At 37.3% G+C, this 27863-nt stretch overlaps 3 protein-coding genes and 1 long non-coding RNA gene across 5 annotated transcripts in view; 1 reads left to right on the top strand and 3 right to left on the bottom strand.

The window, feature by feature from the left end:
• Positions 1 to 74: 74 nt before the first annotated feature.
• LOC117601951 (uncharacterized) lies at positions 75 to 13358 on the bottom strand. Its single transcript, XR_013063254.1, has 4 exons — positions 13095 to 13358; positions 10892 to 11052; positions 1856 to 2705; positions 75 to 1761 (listed from the first exon to the last, which is right to left on the bottom strand). It is a non-coding gene; the product is annotated as an uncharacterized LOC117601951 (long non-coding RNA).
• Positions 13359 to 13447: 89 nt separating this feature from the next.
• Positions 13448 to 15356, top strand: OXA1L (OXA1L mitochondrial inner membrane protein). Its single transcript, XM_034319345.2, has 7 exons — positions 13448 to 13587; positions 13664 to 13916; positions 14002 to 14331; positions 14392 to 14474; positions 14566 to 14829; positions 14935 to 15103; positions 15187 to 15356. Exons 1-7 carry the CDS (start codon positions 13528 to 13530, stop codon positions 15354 to 15356), a joined length of 1329 nt encoding a protein of 442 aa, XP_034175236.2. The 5' UTR covers positions 13448 to 13527.
• A 160-nt stretch (positions 15357 to 15516) lies between these two features.
• galla-2 (MIP18 family protein galla-2) lies at positions 15517 to 16196 on the bottom strand. The gene is made up of 3 exons (XM_034319346.2): positions 15993 to 16196; positions 15851 to 15930; positions 15517 to 15789 (listed from the first exon to the last, which is right to left on the bottom strand). The coding sequence occupies exons 1-3, from the start codon at positions 16111 to 16113 to the stop codon at positions 15517 to 15519; spliced, it is 474 nt and encodes a 157-aa protein (XP_034175237.1). The 5' UTR covers positions 16114 to 16196.
• A 7471-nt stretch (positions 16197 to 23667) lies between these two features.
• The window catches only part of LOC117601843 (uncharacterized), a 171439-nt gene continuing 167243 nt past the window's right edge, over positions 23668 to 27863 (bottom strand). Inside the window, exon 6 of one of the 2 annotated variants that reach the window (XM_034319074.2) lies at positions 23668 to 27748. The gene's annotated coding sequence lies outside the window, so the exon portion shown is untranslated. The remainder of the gene's footprint in view (positions 27749 to 27863) is intronic. The other variant, XM_034319073.2, reaches the window with a different exon arrangement.

Genomic DNA, 27863 nt, shown 5'->3' with positions numbered 1-27863 from the left:
GGAGTTTTTGACCCCTTCAGAAGATCCTTCTTTGTTATTTTTAGTTTTCTTCAAGATTGTCTGATAGCTAGATTTTAAATTCATATTTTAACATTACGTCACTTCTTCTTCGATTAATTCAATTTCCCTCGCGAAATTTTTCACTTGTTCACAAGATGGTTCTCCCTTTCTTTTTTCTGTTTATTTGCTTTACGATCAGTCATGTGTACCTAAGATTACAAATTTCAATCTCACCGGTGCGTGACACGGTGTTACATTCATGATCGCCCCTCGAGAGACAATCCTTCCACCCCCTTCTCCGCCCGTTCCTTGTCGTCCGTTTATTTTAGGGTACGAAGTTAGTGCTGTGCACACAAACGTTTGCGGTCGTGTTTGCTCGTAACCTATGGGTAGGCAACGTAAGCCAGTTTGATGCTCGGTTGCTTCGATCCTGGTAGATACCGCCGGGTGCCTACCCGACAGGGGTGACTGAATAATACGCCATGATTATACGACCGACCCTGTGGACGAGGGAGACCCAGGTAATTCCCTGGTCGAGCGGGGTAGCGGTAATCTTCTCTAAAAGTGCTCGTTAGTTTTGCTTTTTGCATTTTCGACCCGCTGCTAACGCTCCACTCTTGCAATTGCAGGGGTGGTCCGCGTCGAAACGCACCAAAAGACATCCAAAAGTAACCGTGATTTAATATGCGAGAGTAATTGTTAAACGAACAACGTGTAACCAAGAAATTGTTAAAATAATTAATGACATTCGGTGTCAACCATAAATGTTGTATGCACGTTCGTTAATTAATTTTTACCTCTTTCTTGTTAAGCTATTTTTATTGCCGATTTACTTCTTAGATAGGCGAAGACAAGGCGTATTAAAGGCACAAAGAGGCGGAACATCTCTGCGACGAGACGCGTCATCGTCAGTGTCCGCCCAGCGTGGATCAATCTTCGTAGATCATCAGTGTAACCCGTTAGGTGACGATAACGATGCTTCTCCACCTCGTTGCTTCTCAAGGTTTCAAAACAATTTTTACCATTACTAATAGAAAATATAAGAATCCGTTAATTACTTTTTGAGTTCCTGCCAGGTGAAATTTCAAATTCGCAATCAGAGACATTTGATGCTCAGCTCGGTTAGCATTTTTCGCAGAGAAAGAATTTTTCTCATTGTGCAGTATAAAGAGGAAGAAAAAGCGAACGATCGAGGGGGATGGTGGGGGAGTTTAAAAGAGTCCGATACGATCGAGCGCAACGGGAACCACGATACTTTCTCCATCGTCGCTTGTAACACGTGTCTCTTGTCTCTATTCCTCGGTCCGGCGAGTGAAACGAGCGAGAACGCGCAACTTGACAAATCCTCCCCGGCTTCCCGTATTTATAAACACTCTCACGCTACATGAATTTAAGCCACCGCGAAAGAACACGGTGACGAAGCACGTCCGAGAGAAGCTCTTTCTACTTACTTACCAGTGGCGGGTATCTTCTTTTTCTCTCCCTCCATAAATCACCCAGATTTCTCTTCGGTTCGTCTTTTAGTTACGAGATCGTACGTCTAGCTCGGAGATCCTCGCCACCTCGATCCAGGAAGTCTCAGACGACGTGAAACTTTTTATCCGTGGGAAGACGGTGTTCACGGTCTAATCTGTGGTTAATTAATTCTTTCTTCCTCGCTCTTCTTACTCGCCCGCATTCTTATTCCTTTACCTCTGTTTGTTTTGTTTATATCGTGCAACTCGAGCGGAGAATTTATTAGACGCCATTAATTAACACTCCCTGCGTAAAAATATTATCAAGGTATTTTGATATCTTAGAATTGTATGAACAAATTATGACTCGTGTAACCGTGAAAAGTGTAATAGGAATTTACCTTGTGATATTGGATTTCTTGTGGCGTTTTAAGACAGCATCAGGTACGGGTGGTGGACAGCGTCCTTTCGAGTAGCGTTGGCATGAAAAATCTATTTTGGGGCACTTCGTATATATAATTTCATCTTGAATCCGGGAAAATAAGCTTCCTTGCTAAATAATCCTCGAGAATTGGTAGAAGCGAATACAGTAGGTACGAAAGCTCTCCTAGCAGAGCTTGCTTCATCTCGGAATAGACCCAGGCCCGAGAACGGAATAGCGAGTGTTCGAGTGCGAAGGAGAAGCTTGCACCACCCTCCGCCTCGTCCCTTTTCCTATCGGGGAGGCGGGTTGGACGCGTTTGAGCGACTCGATTCCGCGGCTACGACCCTCTCTCCGTACCATTCGCGAGTACCTCCTCTCCCTTTTCCTTCCCCTCTGCCTCTGTCTCGCTACATCTCAGCCGTTTTTACGACGCTTTGAGTCGCGGGCGTCGCAGCGGAATGCGCTAATGAGGACTTGGCTACCGTCACACTTCCCCCTTCGTCGGTGCACCCCAACTGCAACACCGGCTGCAACCTCCGCCACCGCGGGGATATCGTGCGTTTTCCTTTTTTCAAGCCGACATCGCACACCGGCTTCACTCTCTCTCTTCTCCTCCTCTTCTTCTTCTCGATGACGTTCGCGAGGCGATTCCGCTTCTCGTCGCGTATTGATATGTGGCTAGTTAAATTTGGGCGTGACGCCGTATTTCTGGACCCCCGGAGAAGACCCATTCTCGACTTTCCTCCAATTTAACGTCACAGTTCATCTGTGTTGGTGGATTTTTATTATGGTTTCAGAATTCTTCGGTGAAGAGTGATTTGGAAAAACTGAAACAGCCAGAGGGCATTAAAACTATGACTGCCGCGAGAACCATCGGTGTAATTAAATAATTTATAAAGGGAAAGAGGAAGAAAAATTGAATAGTGTTGATACAAAGCAAGTCTCGTGTTTGTTAGTCAGTTCACGCGTTGAATAACGTTCGCGAAGCGACAGGGAACTTGGTAACGTCGCATTTTTCACCCTTTCGCGACGAGGAGTGCACCACCCTATCCAGGGTTAAGAAACTTCCTTTTCCAAGCGTACGAAACCGCGAGGAGGGGTTCGAAAGCACAACGCGACTGCATCGAATGCAACACTCGACGCACCTTTAGTCGAGCAGCCGTGTCACAGGGTGAAATCATCTGCACGGTTCTCCAGCATACGCTGAATAACGAGCTTCTTCTTCTTCTTCTCTTTTTTTTTTTTTATTTTTTTTTCCTTTCACTTTTCGACCATATCTCGTCTGGCAGTGTCGCGAGGGGAAGATTGCGAGACGAGAAAAAAGCAAGGAAGTGCGAGTAGTCTCTTAATGGTACTACATTTTAAAGTGCGCGGAATTGAAATAAGAAACGATTCTTGTCAGTTCGATTATTTCATGAAAAGATATGAAATTTATATTAACAAAATTTGCCACTGATTATTTGAAATGAATTAGATTGACAACAAAATTAATTATTGTCAATTTGTAGAAAATATTCTGGTAAATATCTAATCTTTTGCAACGAGCTGAAACAAACGACTCGATTCGAATAATAATCATGGTTCATGGTTCATGGTTCATGAAAAATCATGAGTGTTTACCGTAGAACCACTTCGAAAAAATGTTACTTACAATTAGTAAACATCTATTACTTTACGCCACTCAACAATTCTTCCTTGTCTCGTTTCACATCTTCCTTACAGAACGAATGCCAATTATTAATTGTATTAACATACAGTTTATGTGGTATGCAATTCACAAGGATCCTTGAACGAAACAAATACATAAATGCAAGATGAATGAATTGAGATAAAGAAAAGAATTTCGTTCAATTTAACCCAGACCGTCATGATAAAACTGTTTCTCATTATACCTTTGTTATTTCTCTCCTTCTCCGTGTCTCTATCAAAGAAAACTTCGTTGTTTTTAATTAATATATTGCTCCAGAAATGCAGTAAGTACATAACAACAATTTGTTCAGTATCAGTAGTCATTGTTTTGAAATATATCGAGATCAACGATGATAGAATATTGCTATTCTTTTGTTTATAGTCAATACCGTGAGCAACTCAGCTACGTATGCAGTGCAGTTTCTCCTTCTCTTTTTTTTCATTACGGTTTCAATAACTTGCCATGAAAATGCAATTTCTTAGACGCGTTCAGCCGGGAGTATATTCAAATTTATGTAAGCAGCGTGCAACGGGATTGGCCGGCTTTTCTGCAACGTGCTTTCCATGTCGTGTCCAGGAGGATTACGGTCTGCTTGAGAAGTGCAAATGGCCACCGGTGTAATATATTAATGACAGAAAAGCGGCCTCTCCCGTTGGCCGGCGCCAACGTTCTCAACGGCACCAGGAAAAATTTATAATTATTATTTCACCGGAGGTCCCGTTTATGTTTCACAATATTACAACTCGGTGTCACTGTTATTTATCGACGATAAAAACCTGTGATCATCGGTGCATTCGATACAAGTGTTTGCATCGCGAACGTCCTCCTACTTCAGTCTCCACTGTAACAATCGTACCAAAGCCAAGGAATAATTGTATTTTGTAATCCGTGACGTTTATGGGCTCTCGAGAAATTGTTGTTACCGTTTACGAGGTGAAGACCGGTGAAATGGTTATTTTATAGCTCTGCTTCGAGTACAGGAACAATATTTTACACGATCATCGATGAAACATTTTCTTCCCATGAAAAGATTAATCCTTTTACTACGACAAGGTTCTAACGAGAAACCCTCAACATTGTGCAAGGCGACAGTAAATTGTGACTTTTGAAAAAGTCATTTTACTATCGCGACACTTGTAACGTGCGAGGACCTGTACGTACATGTGCTCATTTAAAGGGTTCTAACAGAATAGTGTTACATTAAAATTCTACAGAGAACAGCGCAGTGCTATTGTTACCGTTTGACAAACTTGAAGAAGCTAATTCAAGAATCAAGGACAAAGTGAGGTGAAAAAGTTGCATAATAAAAGTGGGAGCACCGGCGGTCGAGTGTTAATTGAACCCGACTCGAGTCCACTTATGGCAACCGACTTCGTTCTTAATTAAACCATTGCAAAGGTTGTGGCGCCTATGGTGCTGCTTCCTCCATACCGCAAAAAAGGCAATCAATCCCGCTGCATCTACATAATGCCTATTCAACTGCAGCGTTCCCTTCTTGCCGGATTCACATGTGCAGCTTTTCGCGGGAATAGAAGGCTCGCGGCGGTAAAAGAATCCCATAAAAACGGTCGCACGCCGCTTTCATGGTCGTGGCAGAACTTTCCACCAGACTTTACGCGCTCTTCCGCAAACAAACGCGTTGAAAAACCGCCCGATACGAGGCTCAAACAAAGCCTCTACCATCAGTTGGCGGCGCCACATTCGCGATGCACGGCAACTGCGCATGCACGCGCGTGTGCGCTTTTGGAGGGAAAATGGAGATTCCTAACCTTAAAAGGGAGAAGCGTATAACGCTTAGGAAATCTTTTTTTGTCGCACTGCGCGTACACCGTGTACCGTGGACAGTTATTGCGACGATCCAACGAAATATTTTCCGCTCCGGTTAAATAGGACGTTGTAAACCTTCGCTGCCCTCCTGGCAATGTTGCACAGAAGAATGTTGAAGGGCTTATCTCTTGACAAACTGTGGCGCTCTGAATCCCCAAGGCGAGTGCATGCACTTTTTTGATCAGCTGATATTCCGTCGAGTTCAGCAGCAGGCGATACATTTTCTTCTACCTCTTGCTGCCACGTTGCAAACGCGGCCGGATGGTGGTCAAGGATACGAGAGCTGGCCAACTATATCCTCGTCGCAACCAGCCAGACATGCCACTTTGTCATGGCGTATTACGCCTAGGCTGGCGGCGCCTATGCTGCTGCTTCCTCCCAAAGGCGCCCATTACTCGGCTTAATGCGCCGAGTTGGCTCATTTTTATGCGCACGATACGCACCCTGTGCACCGAACGCCAGGCATTACACGGCTTACCGCATCCAACGACATGGGTGCATGCGAAATTTACGAGACAGCACGTCCGACTTTGCTCACCTCTGTGCTCCGCCGCACCGCTCTCGCTCTCTCTGCTGTCCTTACGTTTCTGAACGAGAGGAGCATCGTTTAATCGCCTGCATTCGCGCCTGATTTCAGCGGGAAATCTTGTAGGACATGGATGAGCATCAGGACGAGAATACGATGCCGTTTGAAGTCTTATGTAGCTGGCTAAATGGACTTATTCCTGAAACCTTCTATCAACTGGTATGATGGCAGTCCGTGGCACAGGAATCTTTCAGTGGTCTTCATCACTGATAATGAGCCTAACACATGTATAAGATGCCTTAGATTTCTCAATAATTCCACACATGGCCATCGGTAACTACCGCCAATAGCCTGTTAAAACAGAAGTCTCCCTTCGGGATCGGTGTCTTCCAGTTTCTCTACCATGGTATCCGCATTCCCAACGATTCCCGATCGATGAAAGACCTCCGATTCCACATCCTTCTCAGTTCTTCACCAGCACCATCAGAGAGTTCTGCGCACACTCTGGGTGTATTACCATATCAGCGTATAAGCATTGTTTCCCGGAGACGTGTAGTCAAGGGTCTCCGGTTGCACGGCTGCTGATCGGATCAGGGCCTGGTTGTCGAGCCACAATGGGCAAGCTCTTCTTCTGCCTGTTCCTCTTCTTCTTCTTCTTCTTCTTTTTCTTTTTCTTTTTCGTCGTTTCACGATCGCGACTGCACCACCAACTGCAGATGCTAGTTGCATGTCGCTTAGCTGTAAACGCATGGTTACCTGGCTTCGATTAATATCAATCATCTCGATGACAGGGTGATTAACTGATGATAAGTCAATGACAGAAAGTGATAAAATTGATTTTACTGATTCTAAGTCGAAGGGGATGTGTTGTGGATCGAGTTTAACCCTTTGGTAATGGGAATTATGTATACACAGGGTGTTCCAAAAGTGCAATTATTAATTAACCGTCCAATTTATGTTTTAATTAAATTACTTGGGTATTTCCAACACAGATAAAGAATTTCTTGTGATTGGACTCAATTGCAATCCATTGCTATTCAAATTCAGTGAAATCTATTGAAATGACAAGCGTAATTCGATATAAACGAAAGAATCGTATCGGCATTAATATTTCATGGAAAGTCACGTGCCATCGACGATCTATTTTCAATTCAATTAGCCGCTGATAACGGTCGATGAGTTCTCTTTTTGTTCGTCGGTACGTCGTATCGATTACATTATAAATACGTATTACGATAGGATGCGTGCTCACCACTTTGGTACCTGCAAATTAATTAATAGCATAGATAATTTATGCGTGACACGACGGATCGATCGGCGGACGATGATAAAAGAACGGTAAGTAAGGATCGTCGGAAGCAAGGTCAGACCAGTTCGTCATTAATTTACAGCTTGCAAAGGGGTTGATAAAATCGTTCGTTGCTGAACATAAGCATCCTTGACTTTAACTGTCCTTTCACAGGCTGACCGTTTAACACGTGCACACACCCCTGTCTAATTAATTTATTCTTCGTCGTTCACGATCGTTTGTTAATTAAAGCATCGATAAGCTGGAATTGCCCTGGAAACTGATGTAATACAATAATCTTTTCCTGGGTCAATCAGGAACTAAACTTACGAAATACATGCAACGATGTTTCAACTAAAATTAGACAGTAAAATTTTAATAAATAATTGGTATTGGAATATTTCTGTTATTCCAACAAGGCTACCAAAGATCACTCGAATATAAATGATAATTCTGTAGTGTAGAAAAATGTTGCTGAGTTAAAAATTGCACGGGTAATTTTCGGTGCACGTACAAAGGAAACCAAAAAACCGGCTCTTGGATCGATCTAGATCTGTCCGACGGAAATGCATACGTTTCTATGATATACACACATCCGGCGCCACGCCTCCTCGCCTCACCTGCTTCATGATGCCTCGCACGATGATGGTAATAATAATAATGCTCGTCCGCATGGTCGCGGACGAGCATTCATAACACACATCTCGAGGCACGTGAGCGATAACGCGAACTTGTAGTTAGACAGACCGTTGTGTATAACGAACCCCCTTCAACTTTCCAAACTGTTTCAACAGCCTTCTTCCTTTCCACGCGAAATCCGCCCCTAACAGATCCTTGAAAATCAAATTCCTTTTCTCCCTAAAAATTTATTGGATCGCTGGAGAATCCGACAAAGATGAATCCTGGAATTATTCTTTTAAAAGAAGACCATTTCATGATGGACAAAAAAAATTTTGAATGTCATACCGCCAATTAGTAAATCGATCCGATTTATCGGTTTCCAGGTAACTAATTAGCCAGATTAGCTGATTGAGTCTCTTTTGCAAAATTTAATATCCTCGTAAAATGTAAATTTAGTACACAATATTTTGAGCTTCTTTTCTATTTTGATCAAAAGGACTGATAAAAATATCAATAAATATACTGAAATAATGGTGCTCAAATTTCTTCCTTTTTGTAAGACTGAAGATATAAATAAAAAACAAGAGAGCGATATTTTTTTTCTTGAAAAAGTAGAATGCGTGACTTCAGCCAATATTCAATGTAACAACGAAGTCAGGAAGACGTATTTTAAATTTTGTATAAGTAGATCTCATCCTATTATCTTCAATTGCTGTGACTATAAAGATGTTCGCAAACGGAAGTGGTGCGTTCAATGAATTCTGAAGAAACGACAGGATATTAAAATATCAAATATTTCTTTTAATTAATCGAATTAAACTTTTCAATCGAAGCATACCCGACGTCAAACAATCCAAAGCCTTTGAAATAAAAAAAATTCAGGGGTTGCAACGGAGTTAACGAGCAACAAATTAAAAAAAAAAAGGTATAGAAACTAGAGATCAACATGGACGAATCTGATCAAAGAGGCGGCGAGACGGGAACGCGTAGCGGAAACAACGATGGTCACGCTGTCACCCCTATGGGGCTTACGGATCCCACGGCATTTTCCGGACGAACGGCAAAGTTAACAAACGTATTCACATTTTCGTTCGTTAATCCCGCCACGAAACGACCCCGTATTATTCCTTCCTCTTCTTTTTTCCCTGCTTCGAACAGGCCACTGCCAATTTGTGGGAATATTCTCGATGCGAGGCGAGGAAATGCTCGCACATCCTCGCTGTTGAATCGCGAGAGGGAGGTCTTGTTGGTCCCACGAGAGCTCCTCCGCGCGCTAGTTACACGCGAGAGCACCTCCTCGCGACGAACATTAAGCAAGCGTTATAACAAGTGACGAGCCGATTCGCGATCTTTGCTGTCCCACGCGCGATTCCTCGCGACTCCACAAGCAACCCCTTAGCGAACCTTTTATGATTGTCTAAAAATTTGGAGAATTTTTAGGAAATTGTTTCGTAAATATATTTTGGATCGAGGAGAAACATCACTCTCTCTTTTTTTTATATAAAATCCAAAATATTCCATACCAAACTTTTCCAACCCCGTATAAACTTTCAATTGTGTTCGTTTCCACAGATCTTTTTATTTCAATCATTCAATTCAATCGCTTGTTTCTCATTGTTCTAACCGTTTGAATGGGATTGACGCGGATGGAAATCGTGTTCGACGAAACTCTCATCTATTTTTCCGCGCGAACGGATGTCGGACAAACGCGAACGTTGTTTCAACGCGAGATTAATTCACCGAACCGTAGAGAGACACATCGTTGAATCACAACGAAATCCCGTGGCGTGCGATTGTTCGCGTTTCAATCGGGCACACGACCGATCTCCTGAACTACATTTCACGTTTTGCAAACAATAAAACGCAACAGCAGACCGCTCGCGCTTACACGCTCATAAAATTCTAATCGAATGCAACAAAAAGAAAAAAAATTTCTCCCGTGCTATTCCACGGTTAATCACGAGTACGCCGTGTTTCGAACGCATCAACCTACTTGCAATTAAAAATCAAATCGAAATTGGACGTTTCGATTCTGCTTCGAAGACGAACGTCAGACGAATCATTTTCGTGGATAAAAATCGCATCCGATTGTCCCGTTAAGCGCACGGGGATCGGTCCCGGGAAAGAATTCTCTTTTCCTTTTTTTTTTCCACGGAGATGATGCTCGCACAACGATAATCGGGCGTAGCAATCGTGCGACATTCGCGATGAAGAAACTTACTGAATGAAAGGAAACCGGTGGTGGTTCACACGAGACCGGGCACGCACGTCTCTCTGCCTGCCCGACCATTTACCTTAAAGCGAGGCGATTTCCTTTTGCGCGTTATGATCCCACACAATGCTGCCCGGTACAACCTATCTGTTAGATTATCCTTCTGTACATACCATTACCTCGACACGCGAGCCGACAACAAAACGGACGGCCTCTGACGATCAGGAAAAATTGTTGCTGATGATGCCGATATACGGGGTGTCTCAATAATTGCATCTATGTACAAAATTTTCATCAATTTAGTCACGACGCACCTTGTGCGTCTTATACTACGTATCGCGTTCAATTCATGACGCGTGTGCGTGTTCGTTAGAAAATTGATAATTAGCGATAGACTTATCATTACGAGTGATGGTTAAAGAGTTACGATCGGAAGCAAATTAATGCTCCAAAGAAAATATCATTTGGCAATGTTATTTTCAAAATCATCAGTAGAAGCTGGAAATGTTTCATGGTTTTAAATTTGACTTTTATCGGGCAATTCCAACGGAGAACCTGTCCCCGAGGAACGAGAAAGGGAAAAAGAGAGACACGGTGGCCAGCTCTTTCGCTACACCGCCGTACTTCCTGTCCAATCACGACTTTATCTGTCTCTGACGAATGCGTGCCAGGCGCTAGCCACCTGAGATCCCGCAGATACTAGGAAAGCAGACAACGAAGAAAAAGGTCGTACCTGTTTCCACGGGCGTGTTAACAGCCGAAACTCATAAAGACGTTTAAAGTGGCCCGCGAAAGAGAGAGAGAGAGAGAGAACGAACGTTAGTGTCTTCTTTTCCACCAACGCCTTACCTTATTCGATTCTTCGGCGTCGCCAGACACCCGACCATTCGAAAAAGGCGGCGACGGTGAATAGGCTGTTCACAGAAATTCTTGTCTTGTCTTGTCTTCGTGCACGGGCTCATTTTTATAACGAGATCGACGCCTCGAAGCTTAGGAACATCTTCGTTTGCCTGAAAATAAATGAAACATGAAAATTCTAACATTGGTATAAATAGGTAGGGTTCAGGATGGGTTTGAAACCTCCCAAACAATGTAAAGAATTGAAGTATTATAATAACAAATTTTTAATAAATGAAGAGACACCTTTCTGCTATTAAATTCACCCTTTGAAAAAGAACTTTATACATCGCCATCCTACATTGCCCATCGAATTTCATTCCAAGTTCGCGTATTAGCGACGCGTTTACAGCGTCCTGGACCGACTGGACGCGCAATTAAAAATTGATTTACAACAACCGTCGGGTCGCGTCGTCATTAAGAACGTTCGAGGAAGGCGCAGCCGACAGGCGTGCAAATTTCACGATAATTGGCGAACACGTCGCTCGCACGCCGCTAATATCACGATGGAATCGCGGTGAGCGAATCGATCAGCGAGCTTTAACGTCGCGGATCGACTTCGGTGTAATTTGTTATAGACAAGATCTCGATAAGTCCCTCCGTGGTTAGACTGGCCACCCTTCGCGCGATTTTATGATCTTGGATCACCTAGAATCTCGACCCAGATACCCTAATCACGGGATCGTAATGAATTCGACGACGATTTGTCCTTGCAAAATTTCGCTCTGAAAATTTTGAAAATTCCAATGGAAGTTGCTTAAAAACTACCAAACGGACGGCAGTACAGGATTCTCGAAACTTTCAGAGTGAACTATCTATTAACGAAGCATAATGAGCGCTTAGGCTTCCTAACGCTGAATTCGTCCGTAGGTGTTCGGTCCATCAGATTACGAGCAGGAACGAACGAACGAAATTTCGTTCGAGTCAGGGTTTATCGGCGTGATCAAAGGGATCGCGATACGACATTGACACGAGACCCGGCCCCAATGTCGTCTCTTTTCCATGACAGCTTCGCTATCTTGTTCTTTTCCTGGGACGGTCAATCCCATTATCTTGCTCTAGCTGACCTGCTAGCTGGGCGTAAAGTGGGCAGTTCTGTTCAGGAAGCATCTTCGATCTTCCGTCCTATCGATGCCAGGTACTAGTGAACCCTTCGGGGAAGTTGGACACAGATTTGCCGTTTCAAATTGATATTCTGACTTTTCAAGATCGTAAAGAATGGTTCAGAACTCGCAAGGTAGAATTGGGCATACTGAATATTGGGCATATAGTGCATTGCTGGTACCACCTAATTCATAGAGATGAAAAGGCTAGGAAGAACCTAAGGAGAGTTCAGGTCTCCTTAGGGGAGGCAAACTTAGCTCTTCCTATTTTCCCACAGTACTAGAAAAAATTATGGTTGATAATATTCAATACTAAAACTTCTTTAATCACCAACGACAATTCTACGAAACGATTTGTACATAAAATCCGGCCGGATAAATAATTTGACGTACGTATAATTGAACGTTACAGCGGTACGTTCACGAACGAAAGAGGGTAACAACGTGGTCGTGGTTGGACCATTCAGAATACGAGTTGTTATCGAATTATTTCGAGAAGAAATTGACAGGCGGTACCAAAGCACAGTGGTTAGGGGCCTTCACTGACAATGTGAATCTGTAATTAGAAGAGTGCCGTCTTCTGCTGCCGTTTCTCCTCCTCTACAATTCTTTTTTTCCTCTGTTTTTGTTCACGTAAAACCTCTTGCAGCTACGTATTATCGTCTTGAATCAACAGAACCGAAGCTAAGCGGTTCAAAAGGGAGATGCTGGTCAGGGATGAGTAAGGGGGACTCATCCCTCTGGCCACGAAACCAGAAAGATGGCACGAGAGGGACTTAAATAGTAGGTCTCGCTTAATAACTATGGTCCCAGGGCGTAAACTGAATGTCATTGCAGTAGATTCGATCACGTGAATCGGCACTGACACTGTAATACTGTCTGCCCTTTTATTATCAGATTCGTGGAAGAAAAAAACGAGCGAATTTTCCAATACCGATTTCTTATTCCACGCCACCGAATACAGTTCTCTCATCAGTTGAAACAAAAAATCGCTTTTGATCGTGGATACAATGAACTACCAAAATTTCACTTGTAGAGTGTTAAAAAATTACCTGTAGAGCTCTACAACGTTGGACATATCACCAAAAGTCGATGAAACCAATAGGTTAGCCAGCCTTCGTTGTTCATCAATCAGCGCGCAGCTTAAGTGATAAGACGCGTGGAGTAAGAGACTACCTTCCACCGCCGCCGCCAATCCACGACCTTATGCCTTAAAAAAGAAAAAAAATGAACATATGTTTATTTATTAATATAAATAAGCAAAATATTATCTGGAATAGTGTTAACAATGTCAAGTTCTGAAATTGAACCTGTTATGCCATCTAGGATACATATAAGCAACTTCGATGACTTCCTACATGCATTGCAAAACCTCGGCATATAAACTGTATGTGTTTTATGTTATATTTAGTAGATCCAGTGACTACAGGTGTATTATAGTTATTTAACGTATAAAATTATACAGTTTTAGTATATACGCAAAATATGTTACGATTGTCTGTAAAAATTAGTCGAAAATTGTTGCGTTCAAACAGAGATTTTCAGGTAAATCACTAACTCCTACGGTTATGATCAAGGTGCAGTTCAACTTTTTCACATTCACAATGAATACATTTTTCAGAAATTAAAAGAATGTAAATTCAGTCGTCTAGCTCATAATTCAACGAATGTTTTTTTAAGAAACAATTCCTTGAACAATGTTTATAAACATTCAAGAGTTCATAGAATTTTTGTCGTTCGTTATCAAAGTACAGTTGATTCATCGACGAAGACAACTGTACCAAGCATATCTGCACAACAGGCAGAAAACACAATAGGAAATGTAAATGTAAATGCCACAGAAGTAGACAAAGATTTTATAAGCGAAATACCAGGTGCAATAATTTGATACTTGCTCTAATAAATATTGATACAAGTAAATAGAAAAAAGCATGTATAATACTTATGTATTTTATATAGATGTACCTGTACCTCCTCCAAGCGAAGAACTAATAAATGTTGTTACTGAGGTATTACATGCAAATGGTGAACCTACATTTACAAGCTTAGGATTAGGTGGTTATGGACCAGTTGGAATTATGCAATATTCATTAGAATTGTTACATATTAGTTACGATCTACCATGGTGGGCAGCAATCACAATAATTACTGTGATTGTTAAAGCTCTATCGGTACCACTTGTAATAAGTTCAAATAAAAACAGTGCAAAAATGCAAAATGTTATACCACAACTAGTGGCATTACAAGAAAAAATGACAATAGCAAGAAACTGTGGAAATGAGATGGAAGGTATGAAATATATATTGCAATATATTAACAATGAAAAATTAACTTTACTTTTATTTTTAGTTGCTGTCCGTTCTGCTGAATTACAAACACTTCTGAAGAAGAATGATGTCTCTCTGTTACCAGTTACAAATGTAGTTCTTAGAGTATGTATTCCAATGTATTAATTTTAAATATTGAAACAAAATATCTGGCAATTCAATTAATTGTTAAAATTTCTTTTTAAATGTTTATTAGATTCTTCTACATGTGCCAGTATTTATGGCTTTGAGAGAAATGGCCAATTTACCTGTTGAAAGCTTAAAAACTGGTGGCCTTTGGTGGTTTACAGATTTAACTATTACTGACCCATATTATTTGTTACCCTTATTTACCAGTGTTGGATTGTTTTTAGTTACTGAACATGCATTGAAATCTGCTAGTACTCTGAGTCCACTAATGCAATATATGATGAGAGGAATACCAGTCCTTACCTTTGCATTTGCAATCAATTTTCCAGGAGTAAGAAACATTTATTTTTTTTTTTATTGCTTTATGCGACCATTCCTAAAATTTGTTTTTACATAAAATATATTAGGCATATATTAATAAAACATATTGTTCTAGGCTATTTTATGTTACTGGGTTCTGTCAACTTTTATGACTGTGGTTCAAAATATAATTTTAAATGGCCCAAAAGTTAGAAAATATTTCAATATTCCACCACCGAAAGTACATAAAAAACAAGATGACAGTGTTTTAAAAAAGAAAGGCTTTATTGGAGCATTTAACGAAAGTAATTTCAAATGTGTATATATATATATATATTCTAAATATCACGTAATTTGTAATATATGTTCATTTAAACATTTTTTTCAGCATTTACTAATTATAACATATCTCGGAAATTGTCAAATCGTCTTCATGCAGACGAAATGCAATTTAACGCAGCGGCAAAAGGTCCTTTGAAAAAAACATTTAAATATAATCCTGTGACAGGTCCACCAAAGGAAATATCAGTTAGACGAGTTGTAGCAACGAAAAAATAATATTTGCTATTTGTGTAAGTAAAAGTTATTTGTAATTTAAATGATTGTATAATATACAATCTAATAATAAATAACTATAAAAAATATTTCCAATAGATCTTTTTACATGGTAAATTCATTGTTTAATTAAAATATCTATAATTTTAACATGTTCCTTACATCACTGGTATTTAATTCCCACACATTGATTGATTACCTCAAGTAGATGTTTATTTTCAAGAGCAGCAGCTACTCTTTCTTTGTCAGCTAACTGCTTATTTACTGCTGCTTCTGACTTATGTGTACCTGGTGTAATTTCTACGCTAACTTTAAACCTAGATGGTAGAACTCTTAGAAGTTGTACCCGAATTGATAAACCAATTAATGTTGCCATACTACAATGTGGTATTGTTGGAGTAAACTTCACATGAACTATATTTGCTTTATTATTAATCTGAAATAAAACATATTATAAATAAATGAAAATTAAGATATAATTAATACATTTCGATTACCTCAATCAGACTTTGCTCCACCACATTTAATTCTTCCAATGTTAGAGGATATTCAGGATCATTTATGTTCCTAATAAGATCTAGAAATCAATCTTAATAAATAATATCATTCAATAGAAATAAGGTTATTTCCAATACACACCAAAAATCTCACGTGCATCGAATTCATCTTCAATATCCTCATCCTCATCCTGCACAGTAATTTGTCTCTCATCTATTTTCTTGTATAATTTAGGGTTAATATTTTCTAATGTATCACTCATTTTTCGATAATAGAAACATAATAGACGAACAGACAGTGTTCCGACCTTGTATGGTGCTGCACCACATGGCCAACTCGTGCAAACGAGTAGAAATCAACAAACGACATTCAAATTCGCATTTACAACAACACGACAACATCAATTTAAATTTAAAACAAAATAAGTATTGTAAGGAAGCTAAAAAAATACATTATTCTGTTTTCCTTCTTTTGTATATATTATTTGAACGTTTATTCTAGCATTGAAGTTTTGAATTACACAGTTATAAATTTCCACCAATGGTAGTTAGTTGCTATCCACTCGACCAATCAGAATCGCAGGTATGACTCAGTACGTCACTTCCCGTCGAAACTTCGTCGTGAGTGCACGCGTTGCAGTAAATGAGATTAAATCATAGTAAAATATTATATTAAATTGTATTCCTGGTGTCAAAAGTATGAAAAATAGAAGAAAAAGTTGAAGAGGAATTCATATGGTCTTCAGAAATGCGTAAGGTGACATTTTTTTACTCTTGTCGTGAATTCAACTTAAGATTGGAACCGCGTTGTCTTAATTATTTCCCTTTTACATCGATAATTTCTTAAGCATTATTGAATTTTCTTATGTTTCTGTTACTTTCTTCCATAATTTATTGTTTTAAATTATGAAAATTGATTTCCACGTTGTGATTTTCACAGGAGAATTCAATAACGTTATTCGTTGAGAATCGTAATATCTCGCGATCGGTTCGCCTACCAGCTTCGGTATCGCCGAGCAGTTCCGAACGATCTTCGTGAGAGGGTCACGCCATTCCTTTCGTGAACGTCTAGGTAATAAGACGTGTTGAGGTTGTTCTTTCATGCGGGGATTAGAATAGGTAAATACATACATACACTGAGTTACATTGAACTTGTCGCAGTGAATTTGTAGCCAACTTCACTGCGACAAGTTCAATGCAACTCATTGTACTTACGCATAGTTTATCTATTCAAATATTTTGCATGAATTATAAAGTTCGATCGTTTGTTAATCATAATCTTATTAATGTTGGTTAAATTTTATTTATATAAATTTGTATTTCTTCTTTGTTACAGATATTTGGTTGATATTGAAAAGACGCCACATGATACGACGCCATGAGATTTGATATGGTTTCAAACAAAATTCTGTAAAGAATTGGTAACGTTTTGATTTATTATAATTAACTGTTAATATTTATTATTCTTTTTCTTATTGAGTCGTGGTTAATTGTGAGCATTTTTGATAAGATTCCTAGATTACGATGTAATCTAGGATCAATATTCAATTTTAGTAATATTCGTGTTCGTTAAAAATATTTCACGAACACTGATATTTCCATTTACATATAACAACAGTATTTCCTTAACGAACATTCAGTAAGAAGAATGTTTTGTTTGTGTCTCTTCTTCCAGGAATTGTTGTGGCCGCGTGCAAGGCGGTCGGTAGAGTCAGTGCTTGAACGTACATGCTTACAATATTTTGGTTTTATCAAGGGCGAACTGGCCCTGAATAGAGTTGCGTTTGTACAATTAGGAATCACGCGAAAGTAGAGTCAGTGTTTGCTGCGTATTATAAAATATTTTCTAGAGCATCGCGGCTCTGATTTTTCTTTTTCCATCGCGAAAGTAGAGTCTCTATAATTGTTCGCCGGAAATTATTCACGGTCGCGTTATTAGTATTTCATATCTTTATTTTTATTTTTAATTTTTTTTTTTTAATTGCTCGATATATCCGGTATTAGAGTCAGTGCACCACTGAAGAGGAGTCTTGGGTGTTGCTCCATAAGGAAAGAGTGTAAGTATCTTATTGCTTTATTTAATTAATTTTAATTGAAATAGAATAATTTATAATTTCAATACTTGATAATTAAGAGTTCTTTTTAATTACTAACATTTTATAAAATCCAAATTCATATATAATTTTATTAGAATAAAAATTGATAATTTGCAAAATTAACCATAATTCTTTTTTGTTTTGTTACAGATGAATTTTTTTATTTTGCCGAGTTCCTGGACGGATCCTGATGGCTTTCTTCACGACTTCCGTCTTCTCCAATAAGGCAATCTCCTTCCTGGTTCTTGTGCATCCTCCTACTTACTTACTTGTTGTGCATCCTCCTACTTACTTACTTGTTGTGCATCCTCCTACTCTTGACTGTCGGAAGAAGAGTATATCTGCGAACGGTGAGTCGCATGTTTTATGATTCCTCTGGTGCCCAATCATGTCGTAGGACGAATGGTCCGAATCGACACGGGTTACTAGTTGTATACGTGCTTGGCGAGCATAGTGACCATGGGTATGATTATACCCATGAGTAGTAACATGTTTATTGTGTTTCATTTCATTTAGCACAGGCTAGGTCTTCTTGTACTTCGCATTTAAATATTATTTCTATTCCACATATTCCAATAGATATTTATGAAATATATGAATGCTTTTAAATGTTATAATAAAAGGTGGAATATGAAATATTTTAATACAGAAACAATTTTATTTAGTTTTTCTTTAACGGAGAAGTCAGATACTATCTGATTTAGTTATTTCAAAGACTCAAATCGATATAATATTGTTAATATAATATGTATACTGGATATACATATTAATTATGCTTTTACATTGATTTAATTACATTTTGTATATTGTAAATTCAAATATAATTCGAGAATTTTTTACGAGGAGTAAAGTTCAATTCATTTCATGTGAAATTGAACAATTTATGTGCAAGAAGACAATTCGTGACGGATAGATTTCTAAGTCAGAGTGATCTATTTCAACACATTTTGCGTATTCTTGAAAAGTTACTCTGAGGAGGGAGTCGCCCGAGGATGTTTTAATTTTTTATTAATTTTCACAATAAATTCTTTTTTCATTGTAAAGAATTCTTAATTAGTCATTTTGCTTTTAATAAAATATCAAATTCAATTTTGACATTAAATTCCTTTTTATTAGACTTTTGCCTTTATTAAATTAGTGTTGCGAGAAATTTCCGACGCGAGAGTAAATATGACGATGCACTGACTAGTATTCGGTGGGAATCCTTTTGGTTTTTAATCTCAATTCTATGTATTATTTAATTAATCAAATTAGTTACAAGGATTCCGCGGCATAAGACCGTGAACACCATCTCTGGGAGATATACCCATGCATTACTAGGCCTTTGCAGGCGCAGCTTTAGAATACGGAACACTTCCATATGTTACCATATTCTAAACTGTAGTCCTTTTGTCTATACTATGGGCGTCCGCAAATCTGACACCGTTGGATGCAACGTGTTGGACGGGCGGGTAGCGCTCTTAGCGAAGGGGTGCACTCTGTCCTGGCGTTACGACGTCCAGGCGGGGTGGGTGGTATGTAGCGTCTGGCGTAAGTCTAGGGGGCGTGAGACCCTTCGTTGCCAGCTGATATTAGCAGTGCACCATGTTTGCGTCATAGTTGCTCTATTTTACTTTTCAGTATTTGTTCTTAAAGCTTTATATTTACAAAGTCTAATCACTTTTATTAAAATAGTGAAATATTAGCCCGTTAGATGTTTATGTACTAATCATGTTTGTAGATCAGGATTTTCAGGTTTAATCCCTTCCGTGTTTATTGCCAAAGCCCATTCACGTGCCCAGGTGCTACTTGAATGGGTAGAGGCAATGGGCACGATGACCTAGTTCATAAGAATAATAATTAATAAGCGGCTGGCATTGTGTTAGTATATCGTGCACGACGTAATTTCCACATATGGTGTGTGTGTTTTTAGGCTGTGGGATTGCGTCGGTTTAATAACTTTTTCATTTACTTTTAATTTGAAATAATATTTTATTCAACAAGATGTACAATGAACGTACAAACCAAATAATATTATTACCATTACTATTACTATATTGCCATTACTATTACCATGATTATTACCATTATTATGAAATATTCTATATCAAAGTAGTTAATTAAATTTTGTAATTATCATTATACGCAATGATTGCTAGCCTTGCCAGACGATTTCAGTGAAAAATGGTACGTACCGTAGAGTGTGATGTGAGATGAAACTCGGGTGACGGAGGTGTCCCGGGACGTTCTCCCTAGTTTAGGCTCTTGCGCCCGGGTGGAGTGTATGGGGGTCGTGGAATGAATTTTTGTGAGAATGTGATTTTGCCTTTTTTAAATATAGCGTTAGGTAGGTAGGTAGTATACCTTCTGGTGTGTGTGATAGATTGTAAGTAGGTAGGGCCGGGACAGGTTGTCACAGTCTCTTGGTCGGGTAGTCGCGATTTCGCGTGATCAACCTGTACCTGGAATATATTTGAAGAATTGAGGATACCATCGATTCAAACGGAGTATACCGTTCGCCTTCGATTCTATCTGTACAATTTTTCAAATTTTTGGCGACTTCATAAGTCGTCATACGCGATCGCGATGGCACGAAACGCACAAGTTCTGCTCGAGCACGGCACGTGTGCACGAACAACGACTTATATAAAGTCCTTTTTCGTCCACGTGTCAATTAGAGTTTCGCCATTTTTCTTTTTTGTTGATTGTTTTTTTTTGTTTTGCGAATTTGCAAGTCTCGAGCTTTAGATATAAGTTTCAGGTGGGTGGACCGCCCGAAGAAAGAAGAGGCTACATGCCGAAGCGCCCCGACAAACTGTCTTTCAAGAGGGGAACTACTAATGATTTTGCATCCTTTTGCAAAAAAGGATGGGAAATCATTATCGTTACTACTTTGTCACTGTGCTCGCCTGTAGTTGTAGTTTTGTAATTTCAGGAGAAGAGGGGGCCCGTGACCCCCATGATTTTGGGCAAATCGCGTTTTCAATTTAGTGTTGCGAATATTGACCACTGTTCAATTTAGTGTTGCGAATGAATATTTATTACGGTTCAATTTAGTGTTGCGTGTGCATGATTATCGCGATTTTCATTTATACATGTATTAGTGTTGCGAATTTTAAATATCGCGTTTCCTTTTTACATTGCTTCAAGATTATTTGAGTTGATTGCTTTAGTGTTGCGAATAAAAAATTCACGGTTTGAGAATCCCCCTTTTTTGCATTTTAATTGCATGCCTCTTAAAGATAGCGTTGCGAATGACATTAGCGCGATTGTTTCCCAGTGTTGCGACTTATAAATACGCGATTGCTTTGCATTAGTTTATAGAGTTCCCTGTTAATTAGTGTTGCGATAATGAATATTCGCGGTTTGCATTAGAGTTGCGATATACGATGAAATGCCCAAAAACGATCCAGTGGAGTTGCCATGGTCCATAAGGCAGCTATGGACCAGCTTCCGTGATACAGCCTTGGATTGGCTGTACCCCTTTTTTAGATTAGTGTTGCGTCTTACAAAATTCGGTAGATTTGAGTAGTGTTGCCAGGCGCGTTTTTTCTTTTTTCCTTTTTTTCAGCTTAGCGTTGCGCATAATGGAGCAGCCTTCACGCGTACGCTTTTGCATTATAAATATAATTAATGAAATTAGTGTTGCGAATGAATTCGCGATTGTTATTAAATTTCTCCCTATTTTGCATTTATTAAATTAGTGTTGCGTGTAATTTCCGTTTGTTTTATAGGGTTTGCTATGGGATTGCTCTTATGGGCAGTCAAACTTTTCTTTTCAGGTTCCCCTGTACCCTCCCTGCCGCTGCCCCGCTCAACCTTTTTCTAAATTTTGAAACTTTTGAGCATTCGGATGTTGAAAATATTGTTAAATAATATATGAATTTAATTTTTTCAGAGTATTATTAAATACGATAAACTTTTAAATAGAACTTTATTCAAAGTTTTATTTAAAATGAAAATTCATTTTCTTTTATGATGATTGGTGATCAATTATTTCAAGGAATATTTGTTCATTTAAAATAGCTTATTAAATATTAATTCTACTTTATTTAAACAAACGTAGTGGATGATTGTTGTTTTCAAGTTTACGGAAAAGCTAATTAAAGTAATGTATCCTTATAAATTTTTTAATTCTTTTCCTGTAAATGAAAGTCCACTCGCGATATTTTCTTTAGTTTTACAAATTATAATAAACTTGTGCTATAAAAATTCTAAATCTCCCAATGAAAGTCTCGATAAAATCGGTTCCTATAGGTTCAGGCGGGCATATCTCCAAAACGACTGTCTATTCCTGTTTAGTTTGTTTCAGAAACTACTCTGGTGAGAACAAGAACATCATATTTATTATAGATATTCATTTATATCTCTAGATTTTTGTTTAGGCAGGTTATAAGTTCATGAGAATTTAGGAAAATTACCAAACTTTATGACGATAAAGTCAGGTAATTGATAAAGTATATATAATAAGTAATCTTAAACACTGCAGTGGTTAATTAGTTTGAATATTTTACATTTAAGGTAATTTTTAAGATGATTACGAGTGCTCGTATAGACTGGTATCTTTAGTATTTGTAAGTTGGTAAGACAAATATGCACTTGCATATTATCAATTACAGATCTGTAATCAGAATTAAAAAATGTTGAAGTATAATTAAGAAACAAAAATATGAGTAGATAAGTAGATAGGTAGGTAATAAATAAAAATAATGCTCCTTTTGTTGTTCGTTTGCACAACAGTCTAAAACGTTTTGCAAATGTGCATCAAGAGGATGATATTATTAAATAAAAGTAAAAATTTGCATAAACGGAGGGTGGATGGGATGAGGATAGGGCTGCAAAATGCAGTAACTTTCTCGTGATAGAACTCAGGCAATCAGTATTATTTGATGGATAATAAATTAATTATCTAGCAAATAATGAGCAAATTGGCTGTGAGATTTATGAGTTGTGTTTCTGTTTTATCTGTGCTGTACTTTTGCGGCAACTGGGCCTTCAAAATAAATGTAGATTTACAGAAACAAACTTATTAATAGTAAATATTTGTTAGTATTGTTCTGTTATGAAACAGAGAATGTAACACTGTATTTACCAAAAATGATTTTTTTTGGTAAATTCCGATTCTTGTATATGCTAATTTGGATGTTGTTTACAAATCTCTACTATTCTCTCTCTTTTTTGAAATAAACGTTGAATGGACATATTCTGTTGTTTTATATTTGTGATTTGTACATTTCTGGCAGTATGTAGGTATTTGCTGTCTTTTAGCTGTTATGAAGTTTCCTGTTTGTTAATGTTACTGTTGGCTATTCGCATTTTTATATCCTAATATGCTTTAAACTGCTGTGAAGGGTTCATCCCTTTTTTTGTCGTGTTATCTGATTTAAAACCCCAAGCACCATGGTAATGGGCTCTGAAAATGCAGAGATAAGGGAAACGTGGAACGAATATTACCGGAGATTATTTATATACATAATTTTCATTCGTTTTAGGGTTTTCTCTTTTTGGATGTTAGGTATATATTTCAGTATTTTCACAGAATGTATGTTATTTTCGGTTTTATGTATATTGATTTATATTTTGTTTCAAGTTTTAATTTTTCCTCTTCTTTCCCGTTAGTTTAAACGGGAGTAACAGATCAATAAATAGTTCTTCGTTGATGAAACGTTTATCGAGAAATGAGAAATAATAGTAAATCAGGTAAATGCAATTGCATACGTGAAACACCGATTACGTCTATATTTAGTACGAAGTAAACTACCTCTATAGTTGTTTTCATTCGCATTTATACACAAATATATACAATATGGATTACAATATATACGGCGTTAATACAATTGGTCACGTGCTCGTGTAATGCGTGGTTACTAATTGTGATCGAGTATGCAAACGTATATCCGGGCTCTTAATAAATATTGAATACCAATAACGTTGAGCAAATAGACAAATTATAATATTATTTGTAAACAAGTATGAAATTCATACATTTACTAAAATATATTTTTCCTGTGAATGGTATAATTACATACGAAAACTGATAAATAGAAAATTATATATTTAATAAATTAGTTTCGAGATGATTATTAATATATTCTTTAATCGATCATTAACTTCAAGAATTCGCATTCATAATTTCGTTATTTATATCCATAGATGAATGCAGTGTATTTACGCGTTATTTACAGAAATAATCGAGACAAGGTTTTGTATAAAATTACATCGTACCGATCATTCAAAATACACAGATGCAAAAGCTAATGGAGGTTTAATAATTAGGTGTTAGGCTTAATTTCATCCAGTATCTTAATCGTTTGAGTGCCATGAGTAATGATATGATTCAGCCAATTATTTAACAATTTACGTTCTAAATTACTCAGATTGTTGAAATGCTGATGTTTAGTAATGTAACATTAGAAGCGTGCTATTCATTGGTGTAACTAGATTTTTTCTCTGGAATGTATTAGTTAATTTGACTAAAAGTGTCAAGTGTTTAATGTCGATAAATTTTTACTTAGTTTCTTATTATGTTTTTTTAATTATTTTTGTAATTTTTTATGTAAAGGGATAGGCAGTGCATATTTTAAAGGTATCAAATACACCATAATTCCAACTTAGCTACACCAGTGATGTTAATATTAAAACTGATTCTCTGACACCTTAAAATTGAAGAAAAAGCAATCGAGCTGTATGGCATTCAAACGGTTAAATCATTTTTCAATTTTTGAACAAAAGTAGTTCTTTTAATTAATGTTTCTTACAATTAATGCAATAATTATCGTCGTACACATAATCTTTACTTTTTTTTTCTTATTTACAAGCACTCCTTATGAACATTGCTCGTGCATGTTCACCAAATTGAACGGAAATGATTCAGTGTCTTTCTCGCTGCTAATATTATTATTTGGAAAGCGTTCATAGCAGATTAATTAATTTACCCGCTTATATTCTATGGAAAGTAATATAATTTTTTTAGATCACGCTATCATGTTGTTTAATCGTTTATCTTCATAGAGATAGAACATTAGCAAAAATTACAAGTAATACTAATATGATACAGTTACAAAAGATATGAAATGAAAAGAGAATAAACAGAAAAAAACTACTAAAATGAAATAGAATCCATTTATTAGTTATTACAAAGTGTATTGAACAGTTTCCAATACAGATTTTTGGCTTGATTGCTAAAAACATTAGGGTTTTACAATAATACTTGTACACGAAAACATACATAAAATAAGCTTGAAAATTTAAATAATAAAAATCACACACCTTATCTTCAGGAAAATTAGTGGTAACAAATAAAAGTTTGAAAGATACCTCAGTAAAATGAAGTTTTACTAACTCAGGAAAATAGAAGAGAGAAACGCCGTTTTGAAATTCTAGACTAATTAAGAAAACCCATCAAAGGCTGAAAGATCAAGTTTTAATCGCATGCTAACGAGATAATAATTATTTGCATAAAAACTTTCTGAAATTGCATCTACTTTCTTAGTAGCTATTAAATTTTAACTTGCCGGAAAAATGATCAGCTACATTAATTAATTTTAGGCACACTTTTATAAGTTTGCGATATTATCCTCCGGAAGATAAATTTCAATACGATTGTATTCGGCTCAACTTTTTTTTATTATTGCAGTAAAAGAAAAAAGAGAAAACAAACGGCGAGATATTTTTCTGGAGGAAACGGATATCTCATAAAATGTATAACATTCATAGATCCAATATAGATTTCCTCGGTACTGAATTGTATTTAATTTTACAAACGTGAAAACCTCCTTTCGGCGATCTGTATAATTAGAATTCTCGTACACGAAATTATATACAGAATTCTCGTTTTTCTTTCTTTAGTCTGATAGGCTTTTTTCGTACGAAGGACTAGAAGAGCTACACAGGACAATTTATTTACAACTATAACATCTATTATAATTCTTTTTTCTCTCTCGCTTATTAGTCGTAGGTATGAATAATTTCAGATTTGCTTCTTAATAATCACATAATACAATAATGAATTATTAACACTTTAACGATCGCACATTTCACGGAATAATTGACTCTTGCGAATTTAAACTTCTTTCCACACTTAAATAGAATTATATTTATGAGTTTTAGTTTATGTACGCTATAAAATTAATTTTCCCTAATTTTTTAATTGTAATTAGTATTTAGATAATTAGATAAAAATTAGATAAAGAATATACCGGCCATCAAAGTGTTAATAGTCACGCGACACAAAATAAACATGTTTTATTCGTTACATTATTAAGCTTACAAAAGAATATTTCTCTTTTTTAAATACGACACATTGTTTTATGAATCAGAATTTTTTTTTATAAACGTTATTAGTCATTCGTTCCATGCAATAGCGAGATATTAATTAAAAATTAGGCCTAATTTAATTAGACGCGAACTTTGGTGTGCACACAGTCCCGACTTTCGTTCAATCAGGGGTTTTTTTAAAAATTATCTTTGGTATAGAATATATATTCACAGAACGATGAAATAGTAATTTAAATTAAATACTAATCACTTTTTCGACGTTTATGTATTATTAGAACGATAAAAACACCTGAGTGAGTTCGAAGTTTCAGTACGATTAATCGATAAATTAAACTTACCGACCTTATCAGCGTAAAGTTTCAAGTACTAAGTTGTTGCAGACGAAATGACCTACTTAATCACTAAACTTCCAACAACTATTAGCAGTGTTAAAGATAATGTTCATTAACCAAAGCTTCAAAATAATTAATTGGTTGAGGTTGCTTATTTTAATTGGTTATAAACTTCCTTTAGAATTTTCTGATTGAAGTTCATCAAATTAGTGTAGTATAGTACATTCATTAGCTTTGCTTTCTTCAAATATTGTATTCAATTTCCAGTAGCTTTTCCAAAGTATGCTATTGCCAGTAGTATGCAACAACCTAATACATAGACAGTGTCTTCTTTTCTCCCTATCTTTTTATTCGATTATTTTCATTCATTGTCGTTATCGTGATGCTTCTTCGGGATAAATAATATACTATTCCTTTGCAGAAATTGTACAGTTCACTTTCATCAAGCAAGTGCATTATCCTTCGTTTTTTCTAGATAATCTTCGTAATTTCGCCGTAATTAAATCTTAACACCGCATATTGTCGCAGTTATTTACACGTATTAAAATAACTACACATTCAAGTTACGTATAATCAATATATCCAATCGATCTTCTGCCTTCCCAGTGTCCACATATATATTTATATCTGTGTATTTATATCTGCATGTATATATATAAAGTTCCATACATCTTATTTATTTAAACAATATATTATAAATCTGACATAACACGAAGAGTAACAAACACAGTCTACAATATGACTCGAACTATAATACGATCAAATTTTGAACAGTATTTACACATCACCCCTTGAGCTGGCTTTCATTTCTCTCTCTCTTTATTTTCATATTTCTCTATTCCTTCTTCTAATCCACTCAACAGGTTCTACCCTAAATTTTTGGTTTTAAACCGCGTTCACGCTAGTTACAATACCGGTAAACTAGAAATTTCAATACAAGTACAAATAACGTTCTAAACAGCTCATACATGTGTGTGGGTACGCTTGTGTATGAATAAGTTCGTAAACAGGACTTTCTGGTGCAAACGATGAACATGAACGCCGGCTTAATTTCGACGAGGTTCACTTCTCGAATTTACGAAGAGACCACGCTTAATCTGGGCACACGATGTCTGTCGCTAAGTGTCCTTTGGTTTAACAAGACAGAAGGTCGAAATGGCTGGTCTTCTTGACAAGCATTTGCCAGTCGTTTGGGGCTTCCTTTAGGCAGCAACCTGAAATCAAATGTTTATTCCATCATATAGTTTTATAGGAACATTGATTTTTCCTGTTGAGAGTTGAAAATTGCAGCTATACTCAACAGAGTATACATATAAGAATTTGATTCCA

Source organism: Osmia lignaria, chromosome 13, assembly GCF_051020975.1.
Source record: "Osmia lignaria lignaria isolate PbOS001 chromosome 13, iyOsmLign1, whole genome shotgun sequence".
Taxonomy (NCBI): Eukaryota; Metazoa; Arthropoda; class Insecta; order Hymenoptera; family Megachilidae; genus Osmia; species Osmia lignaria.
This window is presented reverse-complemented; position numbering and strand designations above follow the sequence as displayed.

What these genes read in the sequence shown, in the direction of transcription:
- OXA1L (XM_034319345.2), top strand. Translation starts at nt 13,528, where the DNA reads ATGTTACGATTGTCTGTAAAAATTAGTCGAAAATTGTTGCGTTCAAAC. An exon ending in CTGTGGAAATGAGATGGAAG is followed by an intron (nt 14,332 to 14,391) that starts GTATGAAATATA and finishes TTTTATTTTTAG; the next exon opens with TTGCTGTCCGTTCTGCTGAA. An exon ending in TTGCAATCAATTTTCCAGGA is followed by an intron (nt 14,830 to 14,934) that starts GTAAGAAACATT and finishes ATATTGTTCTAG; the next exon opens with GCTATTTTATGTTACTGGGT.
- galla-2 (XM_034319346.2), bottom strand. Translation starts at nt 16,113, where the DNA reads ATGAGTGATACATTAGAAAATATTAACCCTAAATTATACAAGAAAATA. An exon ending in CGATGCACGTGAGATTTTTG is followed by an intron (nt 15,931 to 15,992) that starts GTGTGTATTGGA and finishes ATTGATTTCTAG; the next exon opens with ATCTTATTAGGAACATAAAT. An exon ending in TGGAGCAAAGTCTGATTGAG is followed by an intron (nt 15,790 to 15,850) that starts GTAATCGAAATG and finishes GTTTTATTTCAG; the next exon opens with ATTAATAATAAAGCAAATAT.